This window comes from Carassius carassius, chromosome 8 (assembly GCF_963082965.1).
Source record: "Carassius carassius chromosome 8, fCarCar2.1, whole genome shotgun sequence".
Classification (NCBI taxonomy): domain Eukaryota; kingdom Metazoa; phylum Chordata; class Actinopteri; order Cypriniformes; family Cyprinidae; genus Carassius; species Carassius carassius.
In genome coordinates this window covers 11,557,761-11,578,347 of record NC_081762.1, presented here as the reverse complement: position 1 = coordinate 11,578,347, position 20,587 = coordinate 11,557,761, and the positions used below count along the sequence as shown (strand labels likewise).

The following is a 20,587-nucleotide window of genomic DNA, read 5'->3' as shown; positions in this document are numbered from 1 at the left end:
CCATTCTTTAACATTGTGGTTTTGCAGTTGAATACTTTTGCACCAAAGTCTGCCCCAAACAGTCAGTTTGCACCAAACATTTTTTATCCATTTTATTGCGCTGTTTTTATGTGAACATCCACCATTGCTCGGCAAATTCATTGTACTGTGCATGAGCCTTTCAAAATTCTGCTTTGATCCATCTCGGATTTTTCCAAACGCAAGAACACATTTAGTGAAAAAAGGTCTCAAAAAGGCATATAATATCATGAATCCAGTGCAGAGAGGAGTGTGCATTTGTTTGTAGGCTTGTGTTCAAAATATGGATGGTAAAAGAGTGATAAATATAATGAATAGAGACTGCTAAATAGAAATAATGTAGACAGACTCCTTATCAGAGCATAATCCTGCATTCTTTTCTGGCCAAACATCCCGCTTTTCATTTGAAGAGCTGCAATGCCAGCCGAGGCCCCTCACTTCTCAGCTCACACATTACCAAAACTCCAGGGTTGCGTCATTTACCAAAAAGCACAAAAAATCTACCTGAAGCCCTCTTTTTCAATAAAGAGCATAAAGTTTTTTTTTCCCTTTTGTGCCAAGTCCTTGTACTCCTTTCACACTGGCCACCAAACCATGCCTAATGGCTCCTGGGGAGAAGAGGCCCAGATTGCAGCGTCTTTTCCCGACAAAAAGAGCTTAGAAAACTAGGCTTAAAATTTCAGGGTGCCACCCCCGCCAACCCACCCCTCCTGGAGCGCGCATATGCCCCTTCTATCCCAGGAGAAACAAGAGATGAACTCAGAAATGGCTGCGAACGGTGAACGTGAGCAACCACAGTCACTTTGGGTTATATGCTGTAAATCAAATTCTTTTTTATATACTGGTGAACATCTGGGCTGCTTATATGTGAATCTGACCCATCAGGAATGGAAGAAATTGCACTTTATTATGGGTAAGATTTTGCTTGAATACATTCGATACATTCATGTTTTGCTGTGGTGGGTTTGGAGTAGAAATCAAAGATGAAGATATTTTATTCAAGAGCATCACAGTGTTCAAGAGTGGACAATTAAGGTTCAACAGACATGGAATATTTTTGGAATGCAGCATGTGATGTAGAAACCAAGATGGCAAAATGAACTTGTATGATGAAAATGGTTTCAGCTTGCATATGAAATAATGAAATGGATTTCATAAGACTGATTAAATAGCACTTTGAATGATTATTTTGAGCACTTTTGAACTGTCATTATAGTGAATAAAAATTTGAAGCTTAGGTTGTGCCTGCACTGAGGACCAAATGTTAATGATAGTAAAACACTAAAATCCCTTACATTGTGTGTTTTATTTTTTTACCAGTCAGTGGTCTGTATGAGAAAAACATATTACTAAGGGATGCTTTAATTAAAATGATTTAGCTATAGGACAGAAAATATATATAACAGAAAATATAATAAAAACTAGTGTGTGTGTGTGTGTGTGTGTGTGTGTGTGAGAGAGAGAGAGAGAGAGAGAGAGTATGTGAGTGTCTGCAAACTGAGCATGAGCAGAAGGAAAGGATTAGATCATTGGAGAGGATGAGAGAGAAAAGGGACAATAGTCAAGCAGTGTATAAATGAGACCAACGGGAAAGTCTCTGTATAGTGTATTGAACATATAGACTATACTTCCATTAGGAATCTGCTTAGTGGGAAAATACATGGCAAAAAAGGACAGACGGAGAGGTTTTTAATCCTAACTGCATCTGTTTGTTCATTACAATACCCTATTACATGTTCACAAGCATGCAGATGACAATATTCCATGAATAATGTTTAATCCAACCACACACAAGAGTTTATTTAGTGAAGCGCAGCATTGTCAAAACTTTATACGAAGCGACCGATTCCTTACACCTGCTCTGCTGTTTACACGCACACACATCCCCACCTTTTAAGGCAAGGAGATGAGAATTGATTGATTTTCTACTAGGTTTAAGGTGTGCTCTGGTTTTAAAGAGGATCCTTTCAAAAAAAAAAAAGTCAAACGCAGTTCTGTGAAAGCAGAACAAGATATGGAGTCTATTTTAAGATGACCCGAGGAGCCAGCTCCTTCGATTTCGGTGGCGTTTATGCTGTAAATGTAAATGTGATTTAAGGTGAAACTAACTTGGCATCAATATGGATAATTTATCTTCTTTTTATTGCGTGCCATCTGCAATCGATCTGTGCTTGCTAATCTTCATTACAAAAGCCTCAGTCTCACTGATTTCCTAAGGACACACAATGTCGATGTCGAATTCATATTTGTTCCATATTTGTCTGATAAACCACATCACAAAGAAAACCTTAAATAGATAGCATTTTATAATTCTTTAATTTGTGACAAACAAATAATCTATTTATACAGTGAAATAATTAGATATAGAAAATATGTTTACGCCAATTATCATTTATTGCCTAAAAATGAATGAATCATGGATTATTTGTCATGCTATTTTATAACACAGTTTCGATTTACATTTCATATTATAATTTTTTAAATTTTTTTAATGCTTTTTAAACTCCAGAGTTACTTACTTTACTGTTAAAATGGTTAATGCTAAAAATATGTTTTTGTGTAATGCTAAAATGGCATCAGATCCACTCCAATTTAAAATAAACAGTTAAATAAATATTTCCTTAAAATGCTCAAAAGCAAAATTGTAAGATGTAACAAAATCAATATTTTTCTAGGGTATAGTTTCTGTATCTGCCTGTTAAGGTAGACAGACAGATTCTGTAGGCTGCAGTGAATTTGGCAAGTCTATACTGGGGAATGGCGTGTTAGGGAAATAGGGAACAGGAGGAGGTTATTAAAATATGACTGTTCGGTTTTTAGTTGACTACCTCACACAGCTTTCTTTTATTTTATTTTTTTACTATAAAGCTGCATGTATTTTTTTTTATTTATATTCCATTATGTAACAGCAACATAAGAAAAAAATATTTAAAAAATGTTAATGATAACATTTTAATGATTTCAATTCCAAATAATTTTAATAATAATGCAATTACCAGCCCTATAGAGTTTTTTTTTATTTATTTATTTATTTATTTAAGGTGAACAGGCCCATAATATAAGAGATCCTATCTGTTTTGGGAGCGGGTCATGGGGGTTGGTCTGATGAAAGGCATAAAGCACTTAAAGTTGTTAAGGGCACTCCCACCATTCAAAAGCACTTAGTGTGGCCACTCCCCAAAATCTGCAAACACAATTACCATTGGAGGGTGATATGGAAACACACACAAGCACTTACAAACACTAATGCTTTTAATTAATAAACTGACATTTTCCAGGTCTTTTGTTATACATACTGGATTTAAAATTGATGTGCTAACACAAATTAAGTGTTTGTATCTATAAAACAATGGGATCTCTAAATTGCATCCATCCCAAGGCATATTCCTATTAAAATGATGAATATTTACTTGCTGTTGAATGTAATTGTGCTTGTCATCACCTGTTTAACATTTATATTAAGGGAAATTGATGTTTTCTTGCCAGAAGTGCTAAATAGGCTAACCTTTTTTTTTTTACCTCTGCATGTTGAATAATGTCATGAATGAGGACTGTACACACACACACACACACACAAAACATCTGCAGAATACACAGTGATTAAACCTACCTCCTTAATCACCACTCTCAGTGTTAGACAGCTGCTGTTTAAATCTGTAAGTCTCAATTATCTTATTTAATACATTTGTTAATTTCTCATTTGGAGTCTGCTGTGTGTTCCTTTTTCTATAATCATTAGATTTTAATCTGCCAGTTTTTAAACATGATATGTGAATTTCAGATGGACATGAATTCTGTTTATCTTTGTTAAAATATTAAAAACATCCAGAATATTTAGATAGCATGTGTTCTTTTTTATGCCTTTATTAATTTATATCGTGCTGTTGGATTTGAATTGTTAAATGCCTTTGAAAACAGGAAATAATGCACATTATTTTAGGCTACTTAGGCTAAGTAAAATCACAAAAAAAAACTTTAAAGGCAAACAGCTATTTGCTGAAGTAAAAATAATAAAGTGGTGTTTTTTATTATTATTATTTATAATTTATTATAATTTATTATTTTTAATTTATTATAATTTATTATTTTTTCAGTAAAAGCTACTTACAGTGTTTATTATTTCCGTTTTAGTCCTAATGTTTTAACAAAGATAAAGCAATATAAAATGTTTCAAGAAATGTAGTTATAATACAAAATGGGGAAAATGCTGCATCCTGCAGCATGAGCAGCGTTTGCTCTAACCCTAATACAACTGTTACCTTTGTATAGTTGCTCCCGTCATCCCATTCAAAACACCCACATTCCAACCTAATGGACGCACCTCGCCCTTCCTGTAGTTGCTATATTACTCCGCGCATATCACATTCCCGGTGTCGACTAAAGAACTTCTAGATCTCAGACGAGGTACTTGGAATATAAAAAAGTATTTCATGATTATCATATGTCACTTTATATATATGTATATTTCTAACGCTTAGCTTCATGCTGGTCTAAGCCGCTGCTGCGCCCTAGTTTTTCGGATGCGGTAGGATACATGAACTGCATTCTTCGTATAAGAGCTGCGTCTGAGCGACGCCATTTTAAGGTCTATATCACATCAGCGCGGAAGGTTTGCAGCGCCGCTAACACAGGAGAGTCGCGACCCGTCCGGGAATCTCACCGGCTGGTTTGGCTGTTTCATTCCTTCTCGGATACCGACGCGTTGGTCAGACTTCGCCGGCCAAACAAAGGAGTTCATCTTTATATTTTCAGGTAACGTTAAGCGTTTTAAACGCGGAATGATACAATTCCTAGTAGTTTGGAGATCGGAGCATCGGGAGGATCTTCCCAGGGTTTTCCATGCTCAACCTGAGGCTGGATCTACCTTCCGCGAGCTGAATATTTAAATTCGCATTGTTTAGGTTTTTACTCTTATTTTATGCTTGTGTTGATCTAAATTGCAGGTTTATACACACCGCACATTGACTCTTGTGTTTGTTTACTGTAACGTTAGCTCCGCGCACACTGGCTAACGTTAGCTTTCATTCAGGTCTATGGCTCGAGCAGCGAGCAAACCGCAGATCTCAAAACGATAAACAGTGTTGGTAATAACACATGATTTCACCTGGGACTCCCCGTGTTGGTTTTCACACTAATATTATAACGTTACCCTTGTTTTTGTTAACCGCATCGTGATTTAGTTTCCTCGGCTTCAACCGTTTATGTCGTCATAAGTATCGTACCGGGGAACTTTTATTTGTGCTTGTCTTTTACAAATAATAATGGAAACCGAGCCGATCGTTTATGATCGTTGTAGTCCGTAAGATTGTCAAGTCAGTCGGGTAAAAGTATGTCAGCAAGAAAATCAATAGTTTATCCATTCGTGAGAATGGAGAAAAATCAGTTTTACCTTTTATTTGTAAAATATTTTCAGTCCTGTTGCATAACTATGTAAATTACGTGTTAGTCAGCTTAAAAGAGTGTAATGGAAACTCCTAATTCAGTTTGAAGTGATCAGACGTTAGGTTGAAATGAGTTAACGTATCTAAAGTGGTTTTCTCGAAAGGTGTTGCTGGATAAATTGTCAATTCATTTTGTTTGAGAGGATAACCATGATTTGTGAGGAGAAGATGGTTTTGGCGTCTCCTCACAGATTTGGTGTGATGAATTATAATTGCATTTCTCTGTCATCCGATAGATCGGAGTCGAAACATTTCAGGGTTCATTACTCTTCTTCGAAACAAAGGTCCTGGTGGCCGATTTCCTGCGGGCTTCCAAGAGGGGCTCGGGTTTATCTGCTCCCAGAGTCCGGGGCACAGCTGTTTCACACACTTTAGTTAGACGTCCCCACCTTGAGAGGCTCGGTAAGAGCTGACCTCAGATCAGCTCCGCTGGGGTAAGTGTGGGCGGGGCTAAAGTCCGACGGCAGCGTGTGCTCTGGAAACTGAAGAAGGTCGAAACTTTTCCACGATTACGCGTGTATGGTCGCGTTTTCAGCGGCGAATGTATTATGAGTTTCGTACCTGTTTGGGAAATACCCGCAGAAGTCTGTTTAAAAACAACCTCGGTTTCCCATAATGAGCATAAATGCCGGGTTTATGGAAGAAGATAAGAAAATGATCGCCTCTGGAACATAATTTGGGCTTGTTTACTAGGGATGTTTTCATGCCGCTTTAAGCAAACCAGAAGATAGTGCTTGTCTAATATACATACATGTTTTCTTTTGTAAATTATATCAAATGCTTTCAACAAAAGATTGTTTAGAGGAATTGTTTACCCCAAAACAAAACTTGACACTCGCCCTTATGTTACAAACTTGTATGGCTTTGCCAAAAGTAGTATATTCACTTTCATTGTATTGAGGAGCAAGAGAAAAGATTCAGTGGAATTGAATATATAATATATATATATGAATGAATAAGAAATAGTTCACTTTCTAGTGTGAAAAGGGCTGCCAGTTCTGCAGTTTTTTGTTATCAAACAAACACTACGATTGTGAATCCGCATAGGAGTTTGTAATGAAGTAAATGGTCTTATTCTGACAAGGGACAGGCCACTCAAAACTACAAGAGAACCACTTCTTGAATGGCTTTTGTAAATATGCTGTCAAACGATTAATCCAATCCAAAATAAGTTTGTGCTCATAATTTGTATGTGTATGGTGTATATATTTAGAAAATATTTACATATACATTTTGATATATACATTATATATAAATATTTAATGAGCAGCATTTTTATTAAATGTATACATCTGTGCGCTCTCTCGTATTTATATCTACATAATAAATATACAAACTGCACTCACATTATGTAAACTATACGTTTTATTTTGGATATGATTAATCATTTGACTGCACTAATTGTAAACTTAATTTTTTTTTTTTTTTTGCTCCGGCCCTGTGCAGCAACATTTCAGCTTCTGTTAACAGGATACAGTGAATAAACCTTAAATGAGCCCATCAAGAGGGCTAATCAGAAGGCCTTCCTTTACTTGAAGGTTCAGTGTCCAAATCTGTCTCATAATCACACAGTGATTCGTTTGCACGTCCGCCTCCCGTGCGCCTGTATGGAATGCTGACTGGTGCCGCAAGGAAAACCCTGTAAATTTATGTCTGACTCCCTTCAGTGTTTATTGTCTGGTAAACTAATTCCAGGTCAGTCTCGCCACTGTGGAGGACTACACATGCATTTTGCATAAACTACCACAGCTGCCTCTGTTTGCTCTCAAATCATCCCTCTGCCTTCACATGCACCCTTAAAAAGCCTAATTTATTAACATTGGCACAACTTCACAGCGATGCATTTCCCGCTAGTGGGGTCTTTCAGTGCAGGCCTGTATTTGAAGTGCTGTATCTTGTGTCATGCAGACAAACACACACACACAGGAAAGGAATGTCCATCGCTGACTGCAGGATGTTATAATAAGCAAGGTTTCCTGTAAATACCTGTATGTGAAAGCAGCTCTTGATATATTTTGGAGGGTCATGTCAAAATTTTCTGCTACAGTAGTGCTTTAGAACGCTGTACGTACCAAGGTGGTTTTTTTGGTGACTGTGTGAAGGATGACACTGTGATTCTGCAGCTTCATCATTAAAAAGTGGTTCTCACTCAGCCGTATGTTCTCAGACAGCCTGGATGCACTTCCAGCTGAGAACCAGCACTTAACCTACTTGCAGAGGGTTGCAATTTAGCACAAGAGCTGGAGTGCATGTGACTTGAGCCGTGTTCTGATGCACACAGTCTCTGCAGCCGTGACAGTGGGACATCTGTAGAAGTTCAATTTACTTGACAACTTTATTCATTTTAGAATAACCTGCAGCGTTCTCGAATTTAAGATTGAGTTCTGGAATTTCTTTACACGTTAATTCAGTTGCCAATACACTTGTTGTACCTTCTGATTTTAGACACTTTACAATTTTTAGAGTTTAAGTTTGTCATAAATAACCTGTAAATTTAGCGATTAAAAAAAAAAAAAAAAAAAAAGGCTGCAATATTTAATACAGATTTAATTTATGGTCACAATAATAATGTTCTAGCTTTAAAATCACTTACTGGTGTGCAAATTATTCTGTGGCTTATTACACTTGTTCTCAGTGACACTGTGCATAGATTCTTAGTGGTCAGCCGATGTGATATTAGGGATTTGTTTGTGTTGACGATATCTGGAGGAATATCTTGCATGGCGCTCACATTCTGTCTTCATTAGTTTACTTTATTTGTTTAACTATTATTATTATTCAAACTGTTAAGGTACACTTTTTTTACAAATTTTTTTTGTTTGTTTGCTTTTTGATTTAGTAATAGTGCAAATGTTATTCCTCATTCACCATTAGTATTCAGAAAATGCACACTCATACACTAAATGTTTGTTAGATATTCAAGGCCTTGTTTAGATTTTTTTTTTATTTACTAATAGAGCTGAAACAACGAATCGATTTAATCGATTAAAATCGATTATTAAAATAGTTGTCAACTAATTTAGTCATCGATTCATTGCTAAATAACTTTTATTTGCCGTAAGCGGCTCATTTCGTGCATATTTCAAATCTGCGGTGACCAAAGTGTGGCAGTAATGAGCCACCGGAGGTTTTACTCAGCCAGTACAACAGGAGAAGTAGCGAATAGCCAATAGCTGGCCTTGTTTTATGTCACGTGCTTCCCGAACAGCGTCTCTGCAGCCATAGACATCATATGATGTCTATGTCTGCAGCATTCAGCGTGATGTGGGAGTACTTTACATTGAGCCTTTAAAAAAGAAGAGTAACCTGTAAACTCTGCACTACTGAACTGTTTAAGGGGACGTTCACATATTGCGTCTTTTGCGCGCTCAAGTTCGTTATTTCCAACACCGCACCGCATCGAGTTAAAAACATTTAAACTTTTCAGAATGCAGCAACCGCACCGCGGGTCATGTGACAAGAACTAACCAATCAGCTTCATCCTTTCCCGTAACAACGTTAAAAGCTCAGTCAAGATGAAAGGAACAGCTGATCATAGTTGTATATGGATTTCCATTTTGAAATAAATTTAGTAGCAGAGCTACTGCAAGCGATTTTTTTGAGCTGCAAATCCATTTATCCTTTGCTGAAATTTCCGCGTCTTCAAGGAGAGAGCACGTCATGGTTGCTTAGCAAAGGCAGACGCCTCAGGGGCGCTTCTGCGCGAGCGCTTTGGAAAGAAGGAGAAAGCGGTGCGCCTAGCGTTTTCAGGCGCGTTTTTAGGCGCGATATGTGAACGGCCCCTAAGACTTTTATTTGTGCAGATTCTCCAGTACAATGTTGTTTGCAAATGTTTAGTCGTAAAAGCTGATAACATTGCTTTTTAACAGTTAACATTTAAAGCTTTACAAACATGTTCTGTGATCAGTTTGTCGTTTACCAGTTCAAAATTCAGTCGTGCAGCCTAATTATGACTGAATGAGAGAGGTAAATGTAGGTATTTGAAATGCACTTTTTTCCAAAGTATTATTCACTGCTCTTTTTCACACAGCAGGTTTTTTGTGTGTGTCCTATTTTTTTTTTTCAGGACAACCTTCTGATGGATTTTACTTTAAATTGTGAGTTCCATTCAGGTTTCATGCCATTGGCACTTTTTTTGAAGGATCGTTTACAATTTCACAGCAAAAGCTATAAAGCTTTTTCCCAGTAAATAATAAAATACAATGCACTGCAATTTTATTCTGTTTTATCCTTATTCTTCGTGAAAATATGTTCTGAAAGATTCCTTAAGCTTTGTTCGGGATGTTAAACTACTTTAGGAGCTCTAAGGACTGCCATGGTGAAAACATTATTTGATATCTCCTTGTGAAATTTGCTAGAGTATGGGTCAGTGTTCTGATTGCAGAAGAGTTCGACAAAGGATTACTAACATAATAAAACAACTCCAGGTAAATTTTAATGAGGATATGACAGTGCAAAATGGTTAAAATCTCTTAAATCTATGCTGAATGATAAAGACCCTTTATTAATAATTTACTTGGGGAAAAAATTGAAAAAACTAAAATATAAGTACATAAACCGATTAATCGTAAAAATAATCGACAGATTAATCGATTATCAAAATAATCGTTAGTTGCAGCCCTATTTACTAATCTTGAAGGATACCTGCATTGGCTACCCAAGAATCAATATTGGTCGAGCACTAGGTTGTCTTTGTAACTATTTGAACTGTGTTCATAGTTGTAAACTTGGACTGATCCCCTTTGCCACGTGATGCTCTTTCTTTCCACGGCACCAAATTAATTCTTCGGATATTTGTTTGTGGTCGGGTTAACTCCACTGATTGATGACACCTAATGTGTAGTTAAGTTGGAAACAAGCCTTTCGGTTTCTTCCCATGTTGTCGCAGTATGTACTTTACATTTAACCCCGATAACATGACGCATATTGGGTCTTTTGTGGCTTGCAGGATGTGAAAGCTGATGTTCTCCGCTGCAGGAAGACACATTTTGTCAACGTTTCCGTTTCCCAGGGTTGTCCACTTTCTCTACGTTTATTCTCTGAAAATGTCCCCTCAAGTCAGTAAGGCTATCAATTAACCTCATTATATGGAAGAGTTTAATCTTATGCTGATTTATACTGAAAGCTGCATTGATTTAGACAGCTTTTAGGTTTTTTTTGAGCCAAGGAGGGATGTTAGACTCATTTCTTTGATTTAATTGCTGCTTGGCGCACTGTAGGCTCATGCAGGAAGGAAGACATGAGCAGTTTCCTATGGAAAGAAAAATCGACTGCTCTGGTTTGAGGCCAGCATGAGGAAACTTTCACGTTCTAAATGCTTGGCAGCTTTCATTTCGTTGTGGCATCTTTTCACGCTTCTAAATGTGTCCTCTACCCCATGAACTGGCATCACTAGCCTGAGGCTCTGCGCGAGATTCTGGAGAATTCTAGGCATCTGAGTTTTAGAGAGGTCATTATAGCACTCAGATTTAACTTCAGACACCTACATTTTCTCCTACAATGAATACTGTTTTTAAATGGTTTTAAGTTTAAACACTACCATTCAAGGGTTTGGGGTTCACTAAGAATTTTAAGAAATTAAGATCTATTCAGCAAGGAGACCCACATTGTTGACAGGCTGATTTATACTTCTGAATCGAAACGAAGCCGTAGGTTGTGCGTAGTACATGCAGGCTGCTGCGTAGCCTGACGTGCCCCTCTCCAAAAATGTCACCGTGCTGATTGTGATTGGTCTGCTAGTACCCCTCCCTCCATATCTATTTGAGTTTTGTATGTTTTGCATTTTAATATATTTTAATGTTACAAAATAAAATCAATCACAGAACAAGTGTCATCCCTTATTATAAAATGTAGCATTATATCACTTTGTTGTCCGCAGCAAACGGTTGTTGTGCCATGGTTACAAGTCCTTGTGGAGATTGAAAGAATGTCATCTTCTGCTGTTCTGTTTCTTTTTATTTCTTAAATAAATGGTCTTTTCTTTATTTGATGCTTCTCCAACAAACTGCTGCTGCTTCAGCTTTTGCCGTTGTCTGCGGTTACATGAGCAACATGCCCGTGGACACTGCAGGCTAGCGGTTTGCATGTGTACCGCACGTTGATGCGGACAATGAACGCAGTAGTATAAAGGGAAACCAACGTACATCCCATGGCATAGAGTCTACGGCGTATGTCTGACGCAGAAGAAATGTTTCTCGGGCACCAAATCAGCATATTACAATGATTTCTGAGAGATCATGAAATTCTTAACAATCTTTAGCTTTACCATCACCAGAAGAAATCACTTTAAAATGGATTAAAATAAGACCTTTTTTTATTGTAATAGTAGTAACATGAAATCATAATTTAATGAATGCAGCCTTAGTAAGCATAGGAGACTTGACCATTACAAAAGCTTACTGACCCAAGGGTTTGGTAAGTTTTTTTTTTTTTTTTCTTGTTGTTCCATTCTTTAAATAACAGTTAAAGCACCGAATAATGCTGTCAGCATTCTGTCACGTAAAAACCTTGGAAACGTTAGTCATTTACACTTAAGCATCTTGCAACATGAAGGTTGCATTTTTTGACCGTGTGTCAAGTTAAAAATAGTCCAACTTAAAATCTGTCTTGAGGTCCCTGTGTTCTGTTCATTTGTTGCACTCCATCCAGCTGCTTTTGAACAAGAATGTGTCTTGTGTAAATACCCTTAGGAAAAGTCTTTATTTTTTTTTAAATAAGTTATGCTAAATTGTAAATAGTCTAGTTGGTGGTTTAGTATTTACTTCATACACTTTTTTGCTTTCTTTTAATCACTTCCTTTCTGTGTGACCCTACATGTTAGGGTATGTTCATTGTATTTTAGTTGCTAATAAATGACACATCTGTTTCTGTAGTGATCTAACCCCCCCCCATCCCACCCCCTGAATATACAGTCGGGGGAGAGTTTTCAGCTTGAGTCACCTGTAAATTAATGGCTGATTACTTATAACCCAAAAAGGTCAATTTAGTTACACATTTTTGTGAAATTTGTTGCTTGTTTTCATCATCTTTCTTTTTTTTTTTAAATTTGGGTCTATCCCATTATCCCAGAATAATGGTCTGGAACCTATAGTGAAATTTGCTGCACTAATAATGAAAGGGGTAAATCTGATTTTAAGTTAAGATCCTAATAAGCAACTTAAGATCGGTGTTGGTTTTGTGTCCTCTGGCTGTTTAGAATCGCATAATTTGTGGTGCTTGATGCTGTATTATTTTCCGCTTTGGATGAATGAAGCTGAGTAACCCCCTCAGCATGTTTTTACTGGCATTGCCAAGATGACTCACAGTCCTGTCTCCCTCTCTCGACTTCTCGCGTGACACCCTAAAGATTAAATGAGGGGAGTTTCCCCACAGTTAACTCTACCTTTAGGGTCTGTAATGTAGATTAAAGCCTCTTTCTCGCTTGTAAAACAGCTGGTGTCTGAGGGGGAATAGACAAATGTTGCTGCTAATTTGTAAAATAGAGCTCTTTCTGGACCTTTCTATACTTGACTGGTTCTGTTATGTAGATTCATTTTTGTCCTTTTATCGGTTTAACTTTATTTATCTGTATTTTTTCAACAGGTTTGGACGTCACTCAGACTGAGGGATTGACACAACGATGGCTACCCAGTGTGAGTTTTTTTTTTTTTTTTTTTTTAAGTTAACCTGTCAGTTTAACAACATGTTTGTCCAATCACTGAAGCTTGACGCGGACACAAACACAGATGAACCGATAAAGAACCGGTTTATTTACTGAATGATTTCGGTTAACCCTCACAGACCCAATATATCGCCAAGAATACTAAATACTGTTTGTACTGCAATGGAACTGGAATTGGATTTTTTTTTCATTTAGTTGTTAACCACAGTTAATTTCATACTAGACATCCTAATTGTAATGTTGTAGAACTTATTCATGAAGAGAGCCTTTGCTGATATGGCAATAAAAAAATAGCAGCATTGCTTTTATAGAGGGCATTGCAGGTGTTGAAATATCTTAACTGCAAATTCAATGAGGTGTAAGAATATTGCATGATCATGAGACTAGGGATGGGACGATAACCGGTTTTATCGATAACCGTGATAAAATGTGCTGAAGGTTAGTAATATCGTTTAAAAATGAATTATCATTAAAACCATGTTTGATTATCGCGGTTTTAATAACTCGCTATTAAATCATGTCCAGCCAGCAACAGTCTGACGCAAGCGCAGCGCACAATGTTTTTTTGTTTTTTTTCGAGAAGGAATGGCGAAAGTCAGTGACTTTTCTATGCTTTTACACTTTTCATTGTAAGGAAGGAAATGCCACAGAATTTAATCTTTCTTTAAATTAAGTGCATAGAGTTGCTTGTTTTATTAGTTGTTTGTTGATTATTAAATATAAAACTTGCTGAAATGTTTTCAGTGTGAGCATCAACTATTTTTGAACACTTTCATCTCGTTTCAACAAAACCGTGATAATATTGATAATCGTGATAATTTTAGTCACTATAACCGTGATATTAAATTTTCATACCGTCCCATCCCTACATGAGACTTTAGAGTAGATTTAAAAAAGAAAATGGTTTGGAAGAACTTTAAATTGAATGTTTGACGTTGATGTATTATGTCCTGTAGCTGACCTTATGGAGCTTGATATGGCCATGGAGCAGGATCGTAAAGCTGCTGTCAGTCACTGGCAGCAGCAGTCCTACCTGGATTCAGGTATTCACTCTGGGGCCACCACCACAGCACCATCTCTGTCAGGCAAAGGCAACCCTGAGGAAGAGGATCTGGACAACCAGGTGCTCTTTGAGTGGGAGCAGGGCTTCAACCAGCCCTTCACACCTGAGCAGGTGGCAGGTATGTGGCTGTATTTGCTTCCAACACATGATGTCTGCATTAGTTAAAAATGGAAGCCCCTCTAACTGGATATTTTTAGTCTTGCCCTTTTTCTGGCTGATCACAAACTTCCTCTCTTAGACCTGGATGGGCAGTATGCCATGACCCGTGCACAGCGTGTCCGTGCTGCCATGTTTCCTGAGACTCTCGATGAGGGCATGCAGATTACTTCTACCCAGTTCGACTCTACCCACCCCACCAATGTGCAGCGGCTGGCCGAGCCTTCCCAAATGCTCAAACATGCCGTTGTCAATCTCATTAACTACCAGGATGATGCTGAACTGGCCACCAGAGCAATCCCTGAGCTCACCAAACTTCTCAATGATGAGGACCAGGTTAGAAAAGTCCCATACTTCATGCTTAAGCCATCAAAACTGCGATTTCATTCCACAAGACACGCTTTCCTTCTTCAGGGAATGTTTATTTGCAGCTGAAACCTAAAGATGGAAGATCTGTTAGCAAAAAGAGCCTTCATTAAGATTATTTTTAGCCATATAGGAAAGCAATGACAGTTCTGTCTGAATCCCCTTAAGTTTTGCTTTTGGATGTTGTCATTTGCATAAGCTAGTGGTTTCCTGTTGGCAGATCTGAGATTGGTAGAGAAAATCACTAGTTTGAAGTGACCCTTGAAAGATTTCTGCATCTGACAAGCAAATTAGTCCCTTCACTCCAGATTTTCTCTGCAGTTGCACTGCTTAATGGAAAGTAGTCAAGCAAGTTCAAATCTGCTCAGTCTCACTTCCCTCTTATTCACTCTTCCTGTCCAGGTGGTGGTGAACAAAGCCGCAGTGATGGTGAACCAGCTCTCCAAGAAAGAGGCCTCTCGCCACGCCATCATGCGCTCTCCCCAGATGGTGTCTGCAATCGTGAGGACCATGCAGAACACCAATGATGTAGAGACTGCCCGTTGTACTGCCGGCACCTTACACAACCTGTCCCATCACAGAGAGGGCCTCCTCGCTATCTTTAAGTCAGGAGGAATTCCTGCCCTTGTCAAAATGCTCGGGTAAGAGCACCAAAGTAGAAAATCTGGCACACTGATGCTTTCGTGTTGTACTAGTCAATTTGAACATGACGCTGAAGCTTTAATCCCTTTTGCTGTCTTGCTTGTACCAGTTCTCTACTAAATGGATCTCAAATGATTGGTTTTCCAGGTCCCCCGTTGATAGTGTGCTCTTCTATGCCATCACCACCCTTCACAACCTCCTGCTTCATCAGGAAGGTGCTAAAATGGCTGTCCGTCTTGCTGGAGGACTTCAGAAGATGGTGGCCCTGCTCAACAAAACCAATGTCAAATTCCTTGCCATCACCACAGACTGCTTACAGATCCTGGCATATGGCAACCAGGAGAGCAAGGTACATATATTGCATGAATTGGTCTTGCTAACTGGGTGGGGGGAGAATGTACTAGATGTTCTCATGTTAATTGGTCTCCTCTCTTGCCACCACAGTTGATCATCCTGGCCAGTGGAGGACCTCAAGCTCTGGTCAACATCATGAGAACATATACCTATGAGAAACTGCTCTGGACCACAAGTCGTGTGCTGAAGGTGTTGTCTGTCTGCTCCAGCAACAAACCAGCCATTGTTGAGGCTGGTACGTTCATCTCTGCTTGTGCCGATTAAGAATGTGTTCATGTATGTTATGTCAAGGTCTCATCTTATGCTTCTATGTGTGTTTTAGGTGGTATGCAGGCTCTTGGCCTTCACTTGACTGATCCCAGTCAGCGTCTGGTTCAAAACTGCCTGTGGACTCTCAGAAACTTGTCAGATGCTGCCACCAAGCAGGTAAATTCATGTAAACCATTAACCCTTTGTGTTATGAATATTTGCACAACTTTTATTAAAGTAACATTTTGCCTTGTAGGAAGGAATGGAAGGACTTCTTGGCACTCTGGTTCAGCTTCTTGCTTCCGATGACATCAATGTGGTCACATGTGCCGCCGGTATACTCTCCAACCTCACGTGTAACAACTACAAGAACAAGATGATGGTTTGCCAAGTGGGTGGAATCGAGGCCCTGGTCCGTACTGTTCTCAGAGCTGGCGACAGAGAGGACATAACCGAACCTGCTGTTTGTGCGCTACGCCATCTAACATCCAGACACCAAGATGCTGAGATGGCTCAGAATGCAGTGCGTCTTCACTACGGCCTGCCTGTAGTGGTCAAACTGCTGCACCCACCCTCACACTGGCCTTTAATTAAAGTATGTGGCCAGTTTTTCTGTGCGTGGTCTTTTGAAATATTGCACATTTTAACAAATCTTCCCACATCCTTCTAGGCCACAGTCGGGCTGATCCGTAATCTGGCATTATGCCCAGCCAATCATGCACCACTCCGTGAGCAGGGTGCAATTCCCCGGTTGGTCCAATTGCTGGTGAGGGCACACCAGGACACCCAAAGGCGCACTTCAATGGGTGGCACACAGCAACAGTTTGTGGTATGTTAGGTTTGGATTTTGTTGGCATTTTCTGTACTTGTAACATTTAATTTTCCTCTAATTGTCTGCTCGTAATATTCAGGAGGGAGTTCGTATGGAGGAGATTGTTGAAGGTTGCACTGGAGCACTTCATATCCTGGCCAGAGACGTACACAACAGAATCGTCATCAGGGGGCTCAACACCATCCCCTTATTCGTACAAGTATGACTAACTTGCTAATTGCCTATGTCCGCCATTCTACATGCAAGATTGCTGCTGTTGTGACCTCCATAAACCTGTGAGTTTTTCAAAGGGTTTCTTTTGCTCTATAGCTGCTGTATTCTCCTATTGAGAATATCCAGCGAGTAGCAGCAGGAGTGTTGTGTGAGCTGGCTCAGGATAAGGAGGCAGCAGAGGCCATTGAGGCAGAAGGAGCCACAGCTCCTCTCACAGAGCTGCTGCACTCCAGGAACGAAGGAGTGGGTGAGTGACTGCCCCCTATTGACAGACACCATACAGCATTATAACAAAAAAGTCTCTTCATATCAGTGGACAAATCTTACCAATTTCTTTCTTTGATGTGGATCGTATTACCAGCTGAAGGGTGTAAGAGGTCTAGGACACAGAAGCTTTCTTTTAATCTTGACTCTCTTGTGTACTTATCTCTGTGTAGCCACATACGCTGCAGCAGTTCTGTTCCGCATGTCTGAGGATAAGCCTCAGGACTACAAGAAACGTCTTTCTGTGGAACTTACCAGCTCTCTTTTCAGAACGGAGCCCATGGCCTGGAACGAGGTACAAACAATCATCTGCTCTCAGATGAAGATCATTAAGTCTGTATGAATATACTTTTAAAAACCAAAAATCCTCGTTGGGGTTTTTTGTTTTTTTTGTCAGACTGGTGACCTAGGCCTTGATATTGGTGCTCAGGGAGAGCCTCTTGGATACAGACCAGATGGTAAGACACTAATGTATTTTATTTATAAATAAATTCAATTGTTTATTAACCTTTTTATCATTTCATGAAATCATTTAATTTATTTTAAGACAATTTAATCACATCTATTCATGTAAATGTTTGATTTAAAGTTCAAAACATTTTGATTTAATTTTAATGTTGTAACTTTTTTTGCTATTATGAACTAATTTTAACTATCAAAAGTTAGTTTGATTTTAATCACTTTAATAAATAACATGCATAAATTTGTTTAAAATGGAATAAGTCTTTCAAATAAAAATGAATTATTTGTTTGTATTTATAATAGATTATGTATATAAATATATACGTTGGTGCTGTCAAACGATTAATTGCAACCAAAATGCTTTTGTTTACATAATGTATGTGTATTGTGTATACGTGTATATAAATGCACACACAGCATATATTTTGAAAATTGTGATTTGTATTCATAATGTAGATCATGTATAAATCTTGAATGTATAAACGTAAAATTTTTCTAAAATGTATACATGCATGTGTGTATTTATAGATGCATAATAAATATACACTGTACATGCTATGTAAACTTTTTTTTTTTTTTTAATGTTTGAAAGCACTTCATATATTTGAAAACACATTTATGTATTTAGACATTTTATTTAAACAAGACTCCCAATCTCTCATCGCTTTTAGACCCCAGCTATCGTTCTTTCCACTCTGGCTATGGTCAGGATGGTCTGGGTATGGATGGCATGCTGGAGCATGAGATGGTAGGCCACCATCCTGGAGCAGAGTACCCCGTAGAGGGATTGCCCGACTTGGGCCACACTCAGGACCTGATGGATGGCCTGCCCCCTACAGACTCCAATCAGCTGGCCTGGTTCGACACGGACCTCTAAACATTCACGGTCTACAAGTATGGATGGTAAGATGAGCTTCAAAAACTTGTTCACTGTATTCTGCTTAAGTTTGAATTAAGTGAACATTAATGAACTTCTGTCTCTTCACAGCTGTATGTTGAATGAATCTGCATTGTGATTTGAAGAGTCGTGGAAGGTTTGCCAGAGGGTGGGCTAGTGTTTCAGAAAGTGCCTGACACACAACACGCACTTGTCGCAGACAAAAGAAACATATCTAATGGGGAAATGGTGGATATGAGTCTCCTTTTATTGCTACGACCCCTTTTTTTGTTTTTGCCCTGGATGGAAAAATGCAAGTACAGAGGGATTGTGATGCGGATGCTGATGAGTGCACATGAAAAGGATCTTTTAAGATGGAACTTTTTTAACTTTTTTTTTCTTTTCCTTTTCCTTTAATTAGCCTTATCATGGTACTGACCCTAGCTTGATCTTTTTTCGTGTCTGCCATTTTAATTTGTATTCCATATTTTTCTTTGTTTGTATGTTTTCTATAGTGTTAAGTTGTAGTGGAATTGCCTCATTGGTTTCTGGATCTTTATCACGTGCTAGTGTACAACACTAATCTTGGTTCCTATGTAATCTGACTGAAAGTGTAACAATGTGTAGCTTTTTTTTTATATGATCAGTTAAAATGGTGGTTGTTGGGAGTACAAAAAATTATATGCATTCTTACAAAGTTGAGCAAGGAGAAGCAGTTTTCAGTGTCACTGTTCCAAAAAGGGTGTGGATGCAGCAAGGGTGGGTGGGGCTTAGATGGGGTTTATGAGGTATACACAGAGACCGAAATCTTTTCTATGCTATCTGGAGGTAGTCTCTCTATTGAAGCAACGTCATTGTTTGTTAGCCTGTGTGGCTTCTTTTGGGAACATGGATAATGACATGGCTAACCAATAAAAGACTTTTATTCCATTGTGTTTTGTGTGATACCTAAATATTGTGACTTTCAAAAACTTAGACATATACATTGCAGTTGGGTTCACGGGGACATGAGTTCAATTCCCATCTCAAGGTCCTAAACTGGTCCCACTCCCCTCTCTCTACCCAAAACTCTGCTGTCAACTCTCCACTGTCCTGTCTAAATCAAGGAATAAAAAGCTCCAAAAATATAACTTAAAGTAATCCATGCAACTCCTTTAATTAACACCATGTGAAGAGGAATGCTGTGTTTGTAGTAACAAGGTGGTCTTTAACTTCAAGTCTTCTATCCATAATGTTGGTGTCTGTAGTGGAAAAGTTAAATTCATTTTAAAAACCTAATATAATTTGGCCTAAGGCTGAAGGTGAGTTCATTTTCAGCAGATTTGTAATCTTTAAAGTACCATCTATGAAGTAAAATCCATACAGACTGTGCAGTTACAAGATGCCTAATAAATGTAAATGTGTTTAAGTGGGTCAGAGTTTGCCTTCTCTGCTCTCTACCATTCATTTCCACTTCTCTGGAGGCCACTTATGTCCGTGTGAAATCCCAGTTAAAGATTCATTATCAGTGAATCAGCCTTGGAGGGGTGGAGATGATTTCCGTTCTCTTATCTGAATGTGTGAGGATGAGGGCAGGCGATGAAATCTGCACTTGTGCACGCATATGGGTTTGTTAGCAACCCCCTTTTTCTAAATAGGATCCATATAAGCCAAGGATCAGAGAGCGTGTTTATCTTAATGGATGTCTTGAGCTTGGCTGATTCAAGTCTTTTGGATTTAATTTACTCAGACAGAAAGCAGTCCTGATGTGATGCATTCATCTCATGTTTGATGTGCTTTTTAATTGATTTGTTGAAGCTGCCTGTCTGTTGCCCCTTATAGAGTTACCCTTTTATAGATCACATTTACGGGGGGTGTACATTTTATATTTGAGGCTATATTTAAGGCTCTTTGCATGGTTTTTGTTTGCTCTAGATCCATACAAACATAGTTTTACCATTAAATGAGCTGTAAAGCATCAGCATTTTAACTTGCACTCTGGAAGTTTTAT

At 38.5% G+C, this 20,587-nt stretch overlaps 1 protein-coding gene across 2 annotated transcripts; it reads left to right on the top strand.

Annotated features, from left to right (window-relative positions):
• The first annotated feature begins 907 nt into the window (after nt 1-907).
• On the top strand, nt 908-19,527 carry LOC132145275 (catenin beta-1-like). 2 transcript variants are annotated; one of them, XM_059556158.1, is made up of 16 exons: nt 908-931; nt 13,041-13,090; nt 14,076-14,300; nt 14,421-14,674; nt 15,107-15,345; nt 15,494-15,695; nt 15,791-15,935; nt 16,023-16,126; nt 16,206-16,544; nt 16,620-16,778; nt 16,861-16,980; nt 17,091-17,241; nt 17,432-17,553; nt 17,656-17,716; nt 18,392-18,623; nt 18,709-19,527. In XM_059556158.1, the coding sequence occupies exons 2-15, from the start codon at nt 13,078-13,080 to the stop codon at nt 18,595-18,597; spliced, it is 2,340 nt and encodes a 779-aa protein (XP_059412141.1). In that variant the 5' UTR covers nt 908-931; nt 13,041-13,077; the 3' UTR covers nt 18,598-18,623; nt 18,709-19,527. The 2 variants fall into 2 exon arrangements, with proteins under 2 accessions (XP_059412141.1, XP_059412140.1); XM_059556157.1 differs by lacking the exon at nt 908-931 and adding an exon at nt 4,603-4,770.
• Nucleotides 19,528-20,587: the final 1,060 nt, after the last annotated feature.